Consider the following 15,485-nt stretch of genomic DNA (forward strand, 5'->3'; position numbering starts at 1 on the left):
TTAAAAGGAAGAGCAAAGTGACGCACAGAGAAAAATGGATAAAAAAGAGTAAAAAAACAGAGAAAATAAGAGAAAAAAAGCAAGTGAAGAGTAGTGAAGCAGATTCACGCAATCCAGCCATTTGCGGAGCGGCGAGGTTAGAAAAAATTATACTTATTAGTTAATTTGTAAATATTTCTTCTATTTGATAATTAAATGAGGTTAGGCATAATGTGTGTAACATTATAGTTTATTACTAAGTGAATTAGTTTGTGCACTTGTGACTTGATATGGTAGTATATAATACGGAGCTATGTGGTCTATACTAGTGTGTGGGAAATAAAATTTACTGACAACATATTTTTTGAATCACAAAATTTAAAAATTTAATTGTTGTTGGAGTGTCGATGACGCAAAGTAGTTAGAAATGTAGAGACTACGAAAAAGATGTGTATAATATTGGTTTAATAGGCCGAAGGTCCGTTAATTACTTATAAAAATTAAAGACATAAAATGGTAATCTCGAATTGCGAGAAAAAGAAGTTTTAGGGTCGATTTGTGACCGTCGAAACATGAACCCATTGATACACACCAGATACCAAAGAATTAAGACTCGAAACAATGACTTCAGCCGGCGAACCTGCTCTAAAGAAGACAAATACTGTTCTATCGACCGGAAAGGTTAAGACCGCTGGGGATTCACAAGGGATGATCTACATCAACTAACTGGAGAAGGACAAAAGGACCACAGGGCTCTATTTTGTCCTATTTTGGGTCGATTCGACGTTCAGTACCAGAAAAATTGCCACATTTGATAAAGAAAAAAACGGTAATCCGTAGTTATTATAATAAATATTTTCGTTTTTCTCTTGTAGGCTAAGTACTTATAGGGCCGCCTTTGTAATAGCTTAAATTCATTATAAAATCCAATCTCTTGAAAATCGAATTGATTTGACCAGTTATTTTTGCCAAATTCTTGTTTTTAGTTCCCATTTTATCACCTTTCCAGTAGCCCTTTCCTTAAGCTTTGTTCCCAGCGTCGGCTATGGGCGCTCTCAACATGTAGAAAAGAAGATTTTAGTAACATATAATATTATCTATGGACGATGAGTAGGCGGGAAATGTTATTCCCTCTTACCCTAGAAACTCGCCGAGGAGTTCTTTCGAATTAAATTCAGAGTTAGTAAATTTGGGAACTGGAAATTTTGTTTCATTTCATTTTCCATTTTTTACTTGAACATTAAGATATCCTTATTGAATGTTATCTCGACAGCAGCACCGTAGGGCAGTGATGGAATTTAGAAATCTAAAAGTAATTCCGAAAATTTAATGAAAGTTTCACAGTGGCAAATATGAATACACATAATCCCTAGGAAGTTCGGACATACTTCATATTGTTTTGTAAACAAACTCTTTTACTGTGACCATAATATTACAAGTGGATTTTTGAAAATACGTGTAGAAACATACGGAAGCTCAGTTTTCCATCTGTTTATAAGGTGAAATATATTCCTAGTACTGATCCCAGCTAGAAAGCTTTCATGGAGGCCAAATATTGAGGATATACGGTGGAGGGCGCACGAAAAGGTTACACTTGCTAAGAAGTTTGAACGGGCCAAAGAACGGTTATTATCGGCATATCCTTTGCTCTGCGGACTACACGGACAATAGCGCCCGTGGACATTGCCGCCTGGTGTATTGCTGTGAAGTGCGCTCTAAAGCTCGGGAAGTTGGGCATTTGAAGGAGTCAAAACAAGGACACACCGAAATTCCATCCACCTTCAACTGCATTCCTGAACTTAGATAACTCTGTTCTAGAGGTTATTCGTGGTGGCTATTTCTCTGTTCACATACCGACGAGCTTTTTCACGGATGGGTCGAAGCTAGGAGGGAAGGTTTGGAGGGGCAGTTTTCTGTAATGAGCTCTACGTCGATCGTAATTTTATGCTACCGCACCACTTTAGTGTTTTTTCAGGCAGAAGTAGCTGCTATTAAGGTGGCGGTAGACGTACTGCTACGAAGTGCAGCCTCTTTCAGGGAGATGAGCATTTACTTCAATTCCGGCGTTAAAAGCCTCTTTCAGGGAGATGAGCATTTACTTCAATTCCGGCGTTAAAAGCTATTCAAGAAGGATCTGTCCTCACTAGAAATAGCATCAAGCTACTTCATCATCAGATTCGTTTTGATGCTTGGTGACAGGGGAATCTCTGGCAACTGCAAAGCCGACGCGTTAGTCAGAGAGGCACCCTTGCCCAGCTCATGTTGGAAAGGGACCGAGTTTAGCAGGCGCTGTTCGATAATTCGCTCCTGTGCGACTGTAGGATCCTTTTGAGCCGTCTCAACAAACTTGAGATAGACGCAAAGCGCTTTGTCAATTTGTAAGGGTCTTATGATCTATTATATAAGAGTTTAATAGAACACAACGGACCGGCGTTCTAAAGTGTCCAAGTGAGTCCCTGTTAGAATCGATCAACTCCAACAACACCGGAAAATTTCACCATATTTAAAAATTATTATTGGTTTATTTTAATGGAATCAAGAGGAAAGGAGCTTAATATACATGAGTCCATAAGGTATTTTACCACTGGAAAAATGAATGCAAATTTTATGTGCAACAACAAATTGGTGGCATTTTAATTTAAAATTATGTAATTAAACTTTACATTTAAGACAAGATGTATTAACAAATTATTTGATATAAAAAGTTGAATATTATAAAAAGATGTTTGAAAGAACCGTTGCAACTTTTTTAAATACTTTTCGCTAACGTTTGCTGTTTACTTTGTTCCTTGTGTGCCTTGACAACACGTTTGGCGTTGTCACTAGAGTGTGGACTTTTGTACAACGCCAAGATGCTAGAGTGCTCACAGTAAGCTTACCTTAAAATTCAGTCTTCCTAATTTTTGCTCGCTTTGTTTATCCTCCTCATCGCCTTCTTCAGCATTTTCGGTGAGTTCCTCCATATCAGGCTGAACCTATGACATACCAGAACCCAATAACTACTAAGAAATGATAGCGTTGTTGATACTTACTTTCTCTTTATACGCCGATCCTAATAATTGTACCGATTTCATATCGACACCCTTCTTACCCTTACCATCTTTGGTTCGTCGCTTCTTTAAGAAACGACGTACACAAAAGAAGAGTATACCAAAGACGACGAGGAATACCAGTATGATAGTTGCCACCACGCCCCATGTGGGCAGACCAGTTTTCTCGGCAATCACTTCGGTGACGACTTCGCCGGCATGTCCGATTTTCTGGATGGTAGACGCAGTTGTTGTGGTGGGTTCCTCTACAAAATGGTTTAGGCGAAAAAATATAGTAGTACACATGTATGTAAGTACAGCATATCTGAAAATTGGTCTTACCTTCGGCCTCTGTTGTGGTTTTGGGTGTCAAAGTGGTGAACATTTTTTGACTTTCCGATTGCTGTTGTTCCGCTTGTTTTTGCGCTAGCTCACGGAACACCTCACGCTGCGTGGTCTCTTCTACTTTTTGATCGGCCGGTTCCAGACTTTGCGTCGAATCTTCTGGCAGCTGCTCTTCGGTGTTCGTATTCGTGTTTGGCGGCATTTTGTGCTACTGGAAATGAAGGAAGATGAAGAGATATTAAATAAATTTAGTATAATAAAGTATCAGGGCAGAAGAAGTTGTAGAGAATTACTCATTCTTAATTAGTTAGTTATAAAATTACATTAAACTGGTGGCATTAAACATGGCACTGCCTTATGCTAGTACTGTCTTCTAATGAGCAAAAGGGGTATATGTAGCTCACGTTCACTCGGTATATAACGGCGTAAACGGCTACCCAGTAATGCGAGCTATACCCCATTTTAGCCAAATAGGATTCTAAGTTTTGTTTTGAATGTGTGAGTAAGAGGGCGGCTTAGGAGATATAGTTAATATCAGTTGGTAATTAGATTCTTGATTTTAGGAAGCTGTTAAATCAAACAGCGCTTGTTTGCTGATACCATGATTGCCTTCGATGGCAATCAATATAAATCGTTTTAACGGGTTCGAAGGTAGTCGCCCGCTACGTCTAGGTGCTCTGAAAATGGCTACTCCGGAGGATAATGTTTGAAAAGTTCACGACCTCGTATTAGCAGATGGAATGTGAGCAAAATAACGGAGCGTCGGCATCTCAAAAGACTGCGTGTGTCATATCCTTTATGAAATATCAGCGCGTTGGCTGCCGCATTTGATCACTCATAGTAATTGCTTCGAATAATGTAAGAAAGTGATATTTCTGAAGCTTCATAAATAATTGTAAAGGCTTTTATATAACTACAAATCATCTTCAGGAAATTTATAATTTTTGAGAGAAGCCCTGCATGCATGCTCAAGTATGTATTCACAGTTGCAGTGAATGAACTTTTGTTGATAATATGCACCGAAACACTACAAATGCTGTTTCAATTAACGCCAATTCCTCTAACTGCTTTATTTAATGAATTTCTTTGCAAGAAAATGTGTGGGTATGTGCTTATATCGTTTAGGATGTGCTCACTTATGAGCCACTCACTCACAACAACAAATATGGTACTTTTGAATTGACCACGCAATTAAAAATATAAAAATCAAATCTTTTTGTGTGGATGGAAGCATTTACCTTAAAAATATAATTCATATTTCCTTATTTCATTCGATTATCTGATTATTGAAACTATGGTAAGAATGAAAATCAAATTAGCCAATAATGACGCAGTTACTGGAAACTGCCAGCTTATTTTTATCGTAAGTTATCTAAAGGGTTTACCCCTTGCAAGTCGGTAAAAAACGTAGTTTTTTATACATTCACAAAAAAATTTTTTTGGATGAAATTCTTAAGCAAGTAACCTGAACATGGTTATAGCTAACGATACCATTCATAGCTGAATAAACCTCGAACTTGGTGTTGATTGGGTTGACAAAATATTTCGGATACATGGTAAAATCTTTTGTATGCGTTGGAATAGTTTAGATAAAGAAAATTAACATAGCAACATTAAATAAACTGTTATAAACTCTTAATAAGATATTGAGAAGAAATATGTGGCAAAATTTATACGAGGTAATTTTTATGAAATATAAATGTAATTTCCTTGTACACGTCTGAATACTCTGAACAGTCAATCAAAGTTGGTGGTGGTATATAAGCAACTTGCTCATTACCGCATAAGTGAAATGCACGTAAAACCATTTATGGCCAATTAGTTACTGTTTTTTTATGGCTTAACTGTCGTTGCAGAAAGTTTAATGGTTAACTTAAGCAGCGATTTTTAAGAGTACCTAGTGGCGAAGCGAAATTACATGGGATTGCAGTGAATCGCAGAGTGATATGGGAGTTAATAGGAAAAAACCAAATTGCAAGCAAAACTATTGGTTCACGGTTTCGTGATTTAATAACTCTGTAAGTATGTGCATAAGTTGGTTTATTTACAACTAGTATTTCAGTATGAAAATACCTTTATTTCAATTAACATAAACTAAACTTCGTTAATATGTAATGCAGAAATAATACTCTATAAGTTTTTAGTATATTTGGAGCTTTTGCTGTATTGTAAATAAAATGCTGAGTGAAACCTATTTTCTGAAATACTATGCTGATTACCTCTATACAATTTCTTTCTGATTAGCCTTTATCTGTAGCAGATCTACAGTGGAGAATACATATGTAACCAAGCCAAGCAGTCTGTTATTCTTAACTTACTTAAAGCACTCGTTACGAATCGAAATACGATATCAAATACTAAATATTTATATGTACAACCGACTTCGCACATTTGCCAAAGCTACGTATTCTTAAGCTTGGTTTTCTTTGTTTTCGATATTATATTTTGATAATTGATATATTTCTACCTATATATTGTAACATACGAAAGAGTAATGGCAAAAATACTTCCCCGTAGCCACTTGTGCGCTGTTTTGCTCTTGTCTTTTGTACTTGTCTGTCTATACGTCTGTCCGTCCGTTTGTATATATGCGAACAAGTACCCCATTTTTAGAGATATCTGTATGAAACTTTTTCTTTTCTCACCTAAAAGCTGCTCGTTTGTCGGAACCGCCGATATCGGACCACTATAGCATATAACTGCCATACAAACTGAATGATCGAAATAACGTACTTGTATAGAATGCTTTTTCATTTAACGAGAATTCTTCGAATTTGACATGTCTAAAGCAATGGTGTAATCTCCGAAGAAATTGTTCAAAATGAGTTACATTGTATATGAGTATTGTATAGCTATATGCTATGGCTGGTATACAAACTGACAAATCAGAACTTTTGCCATGGACTAAATATTTATTTTATATTTTCCTGTCTTAAAAGATGCTTTAATAAAATATAAAACCATTAAATTTAGAAAATAATACAATGTTCGATTCCCGGTATTGAACTAAACCAATTTTTTCGAGAGATTGAACCATATGTAAAACATTAATTTTTCCGTTTTTCGAAATTAGACCCCAAAGTCGAATTATTGGACTTCGGATTTTGAAATTGAACGTATTTAATAAAACAAAATATGGGCCTCATTCACGTTGTTTGGCAAGCTCATAGGACAGAGAGACACAAGGTTCCAATTTCGGACAAATTTTTGAAATATACAATTTTTCTTTTTTTCGAAGATCCGATTTCTATAATACTTACTAAAAAGGATATTTTATTAGTTAATATTTTTTGGCTCCAATTACAATAAATTTTGTAAATCCTTTTAGTTCAAGTGGTCAAATTCAAAGTATTAGTTGCTCATAAAAATGAAATATCGATTTTTGCTCTCAATTTCCAATATTACTTATTATTAATAAGTACTTTGCTGAATACAACTTCTGCTTCATACTCCTTTTACTCTTTGCTCTCGAAATATTTTTCCGAATTCAAGGCCATTTATTTTGACTTCTTTTAATTAGGAAAGCTGGGATTCACTACTTTTATGAATAATAATATATAATCAAACTAAGCTTTGTGGTCTCGTTCGCTTTAAGTGATATGTTTGCAATTCTTCGATATTAATATCAGAAACTTTCGGGTTAATATGTTTTTTAGTTTTTGAGTATCCTCAAAAAATTCCTTCTTTAAATACTTACATTTTGTCTGATTATATTATATATATATGGCGCTGCTGAGTTTAATATAAAAGATTGCAACAAATTAAATATCAGAACCGCTTACACAGTACATACTTGTATGTATTGGTTTTGAAAATATTGCACGTGTGTGTAACTAATTTAATTTAACTAACTTTATTTCACAAAGATGCAACTATGGAAGGCGTATTTGTAGCCTAACGGTAAAACAAGGCAATTCATTAGCGTGCCTGAAATAAGATTTTGCAGAACTCTGCTTAGCATTCAACTTATCGTTTCATATTTTTTATTGCCACACTATTCCATTTTGTTATTCATTGTAAGCATTTTAAAATTTAATATAACATTTTACTGGTAATTTCAACGGAAAACTATGCAAAAGCACTACTCATTAACAGTAAGTCTATACTTGAAACATTTTTTTTACTCGCACTTTCAATACGAATTGTGGTCATGTCAAACTCAGCCCAGTTCCGAGGAAATGCGGGCAACCTCAGGGTTGATGTTAAAATTGGCATTAAGTCCACAGCTCCATAGCTTATTACTTAGTAAAAATGAGCTATGTTTCTGAGGTGGCTGTGAATGTTCTATTTATATATATATATATGTATAAATATATAGCTTATATACAAATAGATATATTTATATACGAATAGAAGTGCCGAAGTATGCAGTGAGTCGTAGGGTAAATGACGTCAGTTGGAAAGGCTTTGGTGCTGGGCTGGCAGCTATTGATGGCGCCTTAGCTTCGCCACGGTAGACGAACACAGACCCTGCCAGAGCAATTTTTCATGTCAAAAACGGGAAAAAACATATCCATATATACATGTATAATAGGAAGGTAATGTAATCTAAATAAGCTTGCTTGTATGTGTAAGTGCGGGCTGCTAAACTTTATGGCGTAAATTTAAGGTCTGCATCACTCACATTAAAGTAAAATGTTCAATATATTAGCGGTGACTTGTAAGGCTTTTATGTAAAATGTACATAGATATCTCAGCATATATGTGTATTAAACAGGTAACAGCTGCATGCTAGTGCTTCAGTTTTCATTTCGATGACGGCCACCTTTAGTTTGCTAAAGATTGTCAAAAATTTCAGGTTATTCGATGAAATTTGGATTTATGCTTATGTACGAAGCTTTATTTATAGTTAACTGTGTGTGCGTTATTTAATTATTTATTACATTTATTTAATTTTAGCCAAAAAGAAAATGACAACTCGGGTTAGCTAAATTTTAGAGCTTAATCGATGGATTTATTTATAGGTTAGTTTACCTATTATATTCTGCTGTGTAATAAATTCTTGACCGCGAAAAATAAGCATCTAGAGCCCTAAAATGGCCCAACTTTGACAATTTAAAGAAAGATAAAAATAATTTAATATCTCTTTTTCTCACGCTTTGTTAAATATGTATTTGAGTGTGTGAAAATAATTTTATATTTCTATCGTGCTACCTAAACCAAAATAAAAAGCTGCATCTTATTGTTCATACGATTTGTCTGCAATTATAAGGAAAAACGTTGTAATTACTAGATAAAGTTACTGTGAAGCAACAGTACCATCGTCGCCAGATTAGAAAAATGCAGTTGCGAGAAAAACGCTTTTAAATCTTTATGTACTGAGCTAACTCGAAATTATCGCCTCGACTTTACTGTGGTCTAGACAAGAAAACACTTAAGCCAAAAAGAAATCCTTGAATGGCTTAACCATTTAATCTGAAGAAAACTCAAAGAATTTCAATCAGTTTCCGAAGAGGAGATAATTTGAAGTCTTGGCGCTTAATAAAACCACTTATTTGTGTATATTTGACCCTTCTCAAGTTAAATTTTTTATAAAAGACAATCAGAAAGTCTAAAGGAATTGTATTTTAAACCATGATCGAGTTTCTAAATATACCCATTATGCATATTCATAAGTATTGTATACGAACAATAATACTGAAGCACACACATCGAGAGTTTGAGGTGTTCCTTAAGAAAGTGAGCAAGTCACTTACTAAGTTTTGAAATACTACAAATTAATGTTATGAACTGACTTATTTACGTAAAAATAAATAATTTGTTTGTGTTTTTTGTGGGCACAAAAACACAAAATGGAATATATGTATTTTTTACCTTTGCTCATATGTAAGTGTGTGTGTTTGTATGTTTAAGTGTTTTTAAGAAGAGCTTTTCCGCTGTCGCAATATGCAAACATCTTTTCTTAGACAAGACTTTCCTTAGCTCGTGGCAAGAAAAATGCAATTTTTAACGCTGGCTGACATGTGTGTGTAAGTACAAGTGGACAGTCATTTTCTGTACGTTGTAATGCTGTTGTAATGCAGTATGTACTAAAGCACTCGTGTATGCTGATGGCTTTAATTTGATATGGACGCATGCAGATAGACATTTGCTTGAACAAAATAGACGTTCTAAGCCCACTTTTTAAATTTTTCATGTCACTCTGCGCTCAACGAACTTTTATATTAAATGTTACGTATACCACATGCTGGCTCGTACGAGGTGTACATGAAAGTTGCGTATACGCAGTGGTGGTGATTTAGCGAAATTTATATCATAGGTATACATATCATACAAAATTAATGCAGTGAAATAGTGAAAAAGTTTGTTTGCAAAGCATTTCTATTTAATTATCAGAAAATTAATTGTGATTTAATATAAACAAGATTTTTGTTTACTCTGTTGGCTTACTTGACAGCGGTTTATTTGTCATTTTATGTGTCAGGCCGGTTCGTTTTATTTGATTGTCAATTTGCTATTTACTGTGCAAACACACGATTTCTGCGAAGCTATACAGTTAGGTTATTAGTGCGCTAGCAATGATTCTTGATCCGCATACGTAACTCCCACTTTATACTCAACTCAAATGCTGCCGGCAGTTTGAAGTACTAACTACAAATTTTTGTTTTCTTTATCAGAAATCATTTGCTTTGAACGCCAACTCTCATTAAACGTTTTTTTACTATTCACTTTTCTTAGCAGATTTCTTGGAATGTGCAACAAATATTATAATATAAAATTGCAAATTGCTGTTCTTATAAAATTTTCCTTTACTTCGAAATTTGGTGCAGTGTCCAAGCGCATAACAAATATTTATTGAGGCAAAGGCGGCACTACAAGTGAGTAAACACTTTCATGCAAATTAAATGTGGGTCGAAGCGTAAACGTCTGTGGGACGGCAGAGCATTTTCCTGCGCACTTTTACTATTTATAGAAATTTCTATGCTCACATAATTGACGAGTGTGTGGAAAAAATAAAAAATATATATTATATTAAAACAAGTAAAAACGTTTCGGTTGTCCCGAAGCTATAATATCCATAAAATAGATTTCTTACAAGAACAGTGATCGGTCACTTTGTGTGACAGCTATATGCAATAATGACTCGATCTTAACAATTTCTTCGTAGATTGCATCGTTGCCTTGAGCAATAACGCAATGCAATGAGTAGGCTTCTTGATGAAAAAAGGACGGGTGCAAGATTTCAGATCGTTATCTCAAAAACTGAGAGACTAGTTCGCATGTATACAGAAAGACGGACAGGCAGATGGACATGGCTAAATCCACTCAGCTCGTCACGATGAACATTTATGGTATATATATATTTTATAGGGTCTCTAACGCTTCCTTTTGGGTGTTACAAACGTTGTTAAAAATGCGACTTAAGCTACGGTTTTCTTAACACATTTTTAAAGATACTTTTATTTTTGCTTAAAATGTAATATTCATTTTTTTTTAATTTTGAATAAATCTTTCTTAAGCCTTTTTAGTTTGGCACCTATTTTCTATAACAATTAAATAGTCTAGCTAGCTATTCTTTTAAATAGGTAATATTTGATTGCTGCAACGGTTCTCAGAAATATATTCAACTGTAAGCCTTCAACACTCTCTTAGGTTTATTCTCCATATTGTAAAAATCGTTTTTTGTTTCTCGCATTTATTGAATTAAAATTTTACACTTGCCACCTGTGTCAACTCCAAAAAATTTTTTAAATTCAATATATTTTAAACCTCTTTACTTTAGAGCCATATTAATTTTTTTTCCATGTTGAAAAAATCGTTTGTATTTTTATACTCTCGCAATCTGTTGCTACAGAGCATAATAGTTTTGTTCACCTAACGGTTTTTACTCAAGTTTGAGCTTGCACGGACGGACGGACGGACGGACAGACAGTCACCCGGTTTTCAACTCGTCTCTTCATCCTGATCATTTATATATATATAACCCTATATCTAACTCGATTAGTTTTAGGTGATACAAACAACCGTTAGGTGAACAAAACTATTATACTCTGTAGCAACAGGTTGCGAGAGTATAACAAGTAAGGAAGGGCTAAGTTCGGATGTAACCGAACATTTTATACTCTCGCAAAGTCAAATGGTATACTCGTTTGAGATTTCTTTGTGGATTGACTGATATTTTCGGTAGAAGGTCAACTATAGGCACTGGGGTCCACATATTTAGTACTTAGGGGTTTGAACAGTTTTGGTTCGATTTAGACAATTTTTGGCCGCAAGGTGGCATACTTTAATTGCATTATTCACGCAAAGTTTTATAAAGCCAATTTATACCATCTCAGAGATAAAATTTAATGTCTCTGACGTATTTAGTGCTATAATAACAAAATTCACTAGAAGAAAATCTTTTTAGCACTTCTATTGACGATGTGAAAATAGTTGAAATCGGGTGGCAACTCCGCCTACTCCCCATATAACGGTACTGTTAAAAACTACTAAAAGCGCGATAAATCAAGCACTAAATACGTCAGAGACATTAAATTTTATCTCTGAGATGGTATAAATTGGCTTTATAGGAACGGCGTTCAAAATTAGTCAGTGGGCGTGGCACAGCCCACTTTTATGTGAAAACCCATATCTTGAGATCTGCTCAACCGATTTCAACCAAATTCGGTGTATAACGTTCTTTTCATGTTTCTATGTCATAGTGCGATTCTTTCACTTTCCACTATGGAAATCAGGTAACAATGATTATATCGGGGTAAAACTTTGCGTGAATAATGCAATTAAAGTATGCCACCTTGCGGCCAAAAATTGTCTAAATCGAACCAAAACTGTTCAAACCCCTAAGTACTAAATATGTGGACCCCAGTGCCTATAGTTGACCTTCTACCGAAAATATCAGTCAATCCACAAAGAAATCTCAAACGAGTATACCATTTGACTTTGCGAGAGTATAAAATGTTCGGTTACATCCTAACTTAGCCCTTCCTTACTTGTTTTATATTGTATTTATAGAATTAAAATATCTTATAGATGTCAGCCCAACTTCTAATTAATCTTTGATTGTATGATGCCTTAAACCGTTTAGTCTAATAACCATAATTTAAAGATTTTTGGCATATACATACATATATTTGTTTTTAAGTTATAAAATGGATTTGTAATTACTTTAAAAAAATATTATTATTATAAACCTGTTTAGTTGGAAAGCATGATATATGATTTTTAAACTAGAAGTTTTATTAAAGCTCTCATTTTAATTCAAAACATGTGTCAGCCTTGGTATTTTTCGGCTGTTTTTGTTCATAACAAAATTTCGGTGTATTTGATCTATTAGATGACCATGATTAAATCAGTTTCACTACTAAAAAAACCGCTACTCATTTTCAAAAACTCTAGAATCTACTCTAAAACGGTTTTCATGTGGTTGCGAAGTATTTAGGTTCAGATATATGCTTTAGATGGGATATCTACTTTTGTTATTTTTTTTTAAATAAAAGTTTTTAAATTTGCTTTTTTTTAAATATATTCATTTCTCCATCTTTGTATGAGATCTAAACTGCATTCTCTATTCATTAATTATACTGCTTAGCAAAGAAGGTTTTTGATAAATCGCACCCGATCACATTAGCGTGTTTATTTAATTAAAAAAATTTTGGATCAAAATAAATCCCCGAAACAAGAGCTGTTCTTATTCTATAAAAACTTTGCGTATAAAATAAAGTATATAATTAAGCACCCGTGAATATTCAATTCTACCAGAATTTATGCACATAAATGTAGTCCCATTAATTAATATTCAATTCTACCAGAATTTATGCACATAAATGTAGTCCCATTAATTAATTATGTCTAACATAATAACTAAATACATTTGTAAGTGTTATTTCCTCTTTTCATATTTGTTTCCAATTGATCGCTACTGGTGGTGCATAATAATTAATCCTTCTTATCCTACATATCTAGGTATGTCTGTTTTTATACCGGTCTAGAAACTATTGACTTGCTCGAGCTTTAACGCTCATTGCTTGCCTTGAACACCCATTTGCTGTGAATATTAATTAAATAAATAGCAGCAAGCTGCTTGGCGAATACACACGAGAATAGACGCAAGTAGCAGCTTTGGTAGAAAAGTACAGGAAAAATTATAAAAAGTGGTGAAGAAGGAAGAAGTACTAAGAAAGAAGCACTTCAGTGTGTGTATATTGACGCAGTAGACACTTGACTGATAGATAATTACAAGTGGCAGCTGTGGAGATTGCCAGTTTGCTTCGCTCGTATTGTGCGTCAAGTACAGTGGATGTAGAAAATGTGTTGACATGCACAGAATACAAGCGCACGTTGTATAGATGTAATATTATGAATGTGTGTGGACATGAAATATGAATTACCTTTTCTTTAACCGTTTTTCATTAAACTATTTTAACTCAGCTGATTAAATTTTTAGGTCTAGGTCTACTCGCACGATTTTAAATAAAAAAGTGAAATTGTTGCCATCAAATTTAATATAATGAGTTGATGTCAATTCATTATATTAGGGATATAAGGTTTGAACCAAAGTCTAGTATATAGTATAGTACAAGTATCACTTGTCAGATAGGCTGATTTTTTCGGAATTAAACTATAGCGTATCCAATATTAATTAGTTAATTTTGCTAAGACATTTTACATATTAACTGATACATATGGCAAAAGGTCAAGCGGAAGTTTGAAAATCTTATGTTAGGTATATGAGAGATAGGGGTAGTATTGACTCGATTTTATCTATTTTTGGCAATACAACATAGTATTAACAGAATAAAATGTTTTCTGACTTTCATTAAGATAGCTTATTCATTTTAGACACAACAATGCAATATTATAAGTAAAATACATCCACTTAATTTTGATAAAATAGTTTACATATTGGCCGATATATGTTTTATAAAGTAAACCAGAATTTGGAAAATATTTTGATAATGTATATGGGGGTTAAGGGAAGTATTGACTCGGTTCAATCCATTTTTTACATAGAGGCATACCATTATTAAAAAAGACTCTCTTCGAATTGCAATACTATATCTCACAGATTGAGCGTTATTTCCGGTAAAAAGTTAGCATCAGACACTGGTTTTCCCATATTCGGTAACTGGGGACTTGAACAGTTATGGTCCGATTTTTACAATTTTTAGACTTGTGATGGTATACCTCAAATGCACTATTTGTGCAAAGTTTTGTACCGATATATACTTTCGTGCTTGATTTGTATACTGGAAAGTATAAGAATTACATGCAATTTAAAATTGTGTTATATGGGAATAGGAGTGGTTGTAGTTTGACTTCGCCCATTTTCACACTGTGACATTGAATCTTAAAACTATCCCACGTATCAAATTTGGTTGAAATTGGTCGAGTAGTTCCGAAGCTATGTGGTTTCACCTAAATGTTGTCGTTTCTACACCCATCGCCAAATTTTTACATCGGCTCCCATAAAACTCCCTTGTACCATTGTCTCAGTGGTCCGATTACACCCATATACAATACCAAACCAGGTAATATGTGTATTAAATTTCATCAAGATATCCTAATTTTTACTCAAGTTACACCTTGCGTCGAACGGACGGACAGACAATCACCCGGATTTCAACTCGTCCCATCATCCTGATAATTTATTTATATAACCCTATATCTATCTCGTTCGTTCGAAATCCTGAATGGATTACATTCAATTTTGTATCTTATTATCTTATATTGATGGTCATATATTCGCTAAGCTTTATTGTTATATTTTTCTTCTCGTTAGACAAAATTATAATAAAGTCATCTTCAAATGAAATATATGGGATATAAACTCAACTGAAAAGGGTAAATTTTGTGCAAAACGTCAACCAAAACAACAACGGAAGTGATTATATTAGGAATATGTGGTTTGGACCAAGGTTTAAGCCAATTCCATTCATATTTCGCGATATACCAGATAATTTGTAAGAAAGCTTGTCCATTTGATTTCATTGAAATATTAAACATTTTGACTAATCTAAAGGGTTTAAAGTCAGGTGGAATGTCGGGAATCAAAAAATAGGTCTAGGCTGATTGCATTAACTTTTGAAATTGTTCAGGTAAACTCGAGAATATATTCTCAAGCAATTTTATAAATATATAACTCGACAAATTCGGCATTATGTGTGTTAGAGTAGCAAAAATCATTATGTA

The 15,485-nt window shown here is 34.1% G+C and overlaps 1 protein-coding gene across 13 annotated transcripts in view; it reads right to left on the reverse strand.

Moving 5' to 3' along the window:
- Syt1 (Synaptotagmin 1) overlaps window positions 1-15,485 on the reverse strand; it is a 58,778-nt gene that overhangs the window by 22,665 nt on the left and 20,628 nt on the right. For 10 of the 13 annotated variants that reach the window (XM_070106326.1, XM_070106327.1, XM_070106324.1 and 7 more), the window contains 3 exons: window positions 3,351-3,564; window positions 3,012-3,274; window positions 2,859-2,954 (listed from right to left, as the gene is read on the reverse strand). In XM_070106326.1, the coding sequence (XP_069962427.1) occupies window positions 2,859-2,954; window positions 3,012-3,274; window positions 3,351-3,555 (564 nt within the window). In that variant the 5' untranslated portion in view covers window positions 3,556-3,564. The remainder of the gene's footprint in view (window positions 1-2,858; window positions 2,955-3,011; window positions 3,275-3,350; window positions 3,565-15,485) is intronic. The other 3 variants (XM_036374961.2, XM_036374904.2, XM_036374880.2) reach the window with 2 other exon arrangements.

This window comes from Bactrocera oleae, chromosome 3, assembly GCF_042242935.1.
Source record: "Bactrocera oleae isolate idBacOlea1 chromosome 3, idBacOlea1, whole genome shotgun sequence".
Taxonomy (NCBI): Eukaryota; Metazoa; Arthropoda; class Insecta; order Diptera; family Tephritidae; genus Bactrocera; species Bactrocera oleae.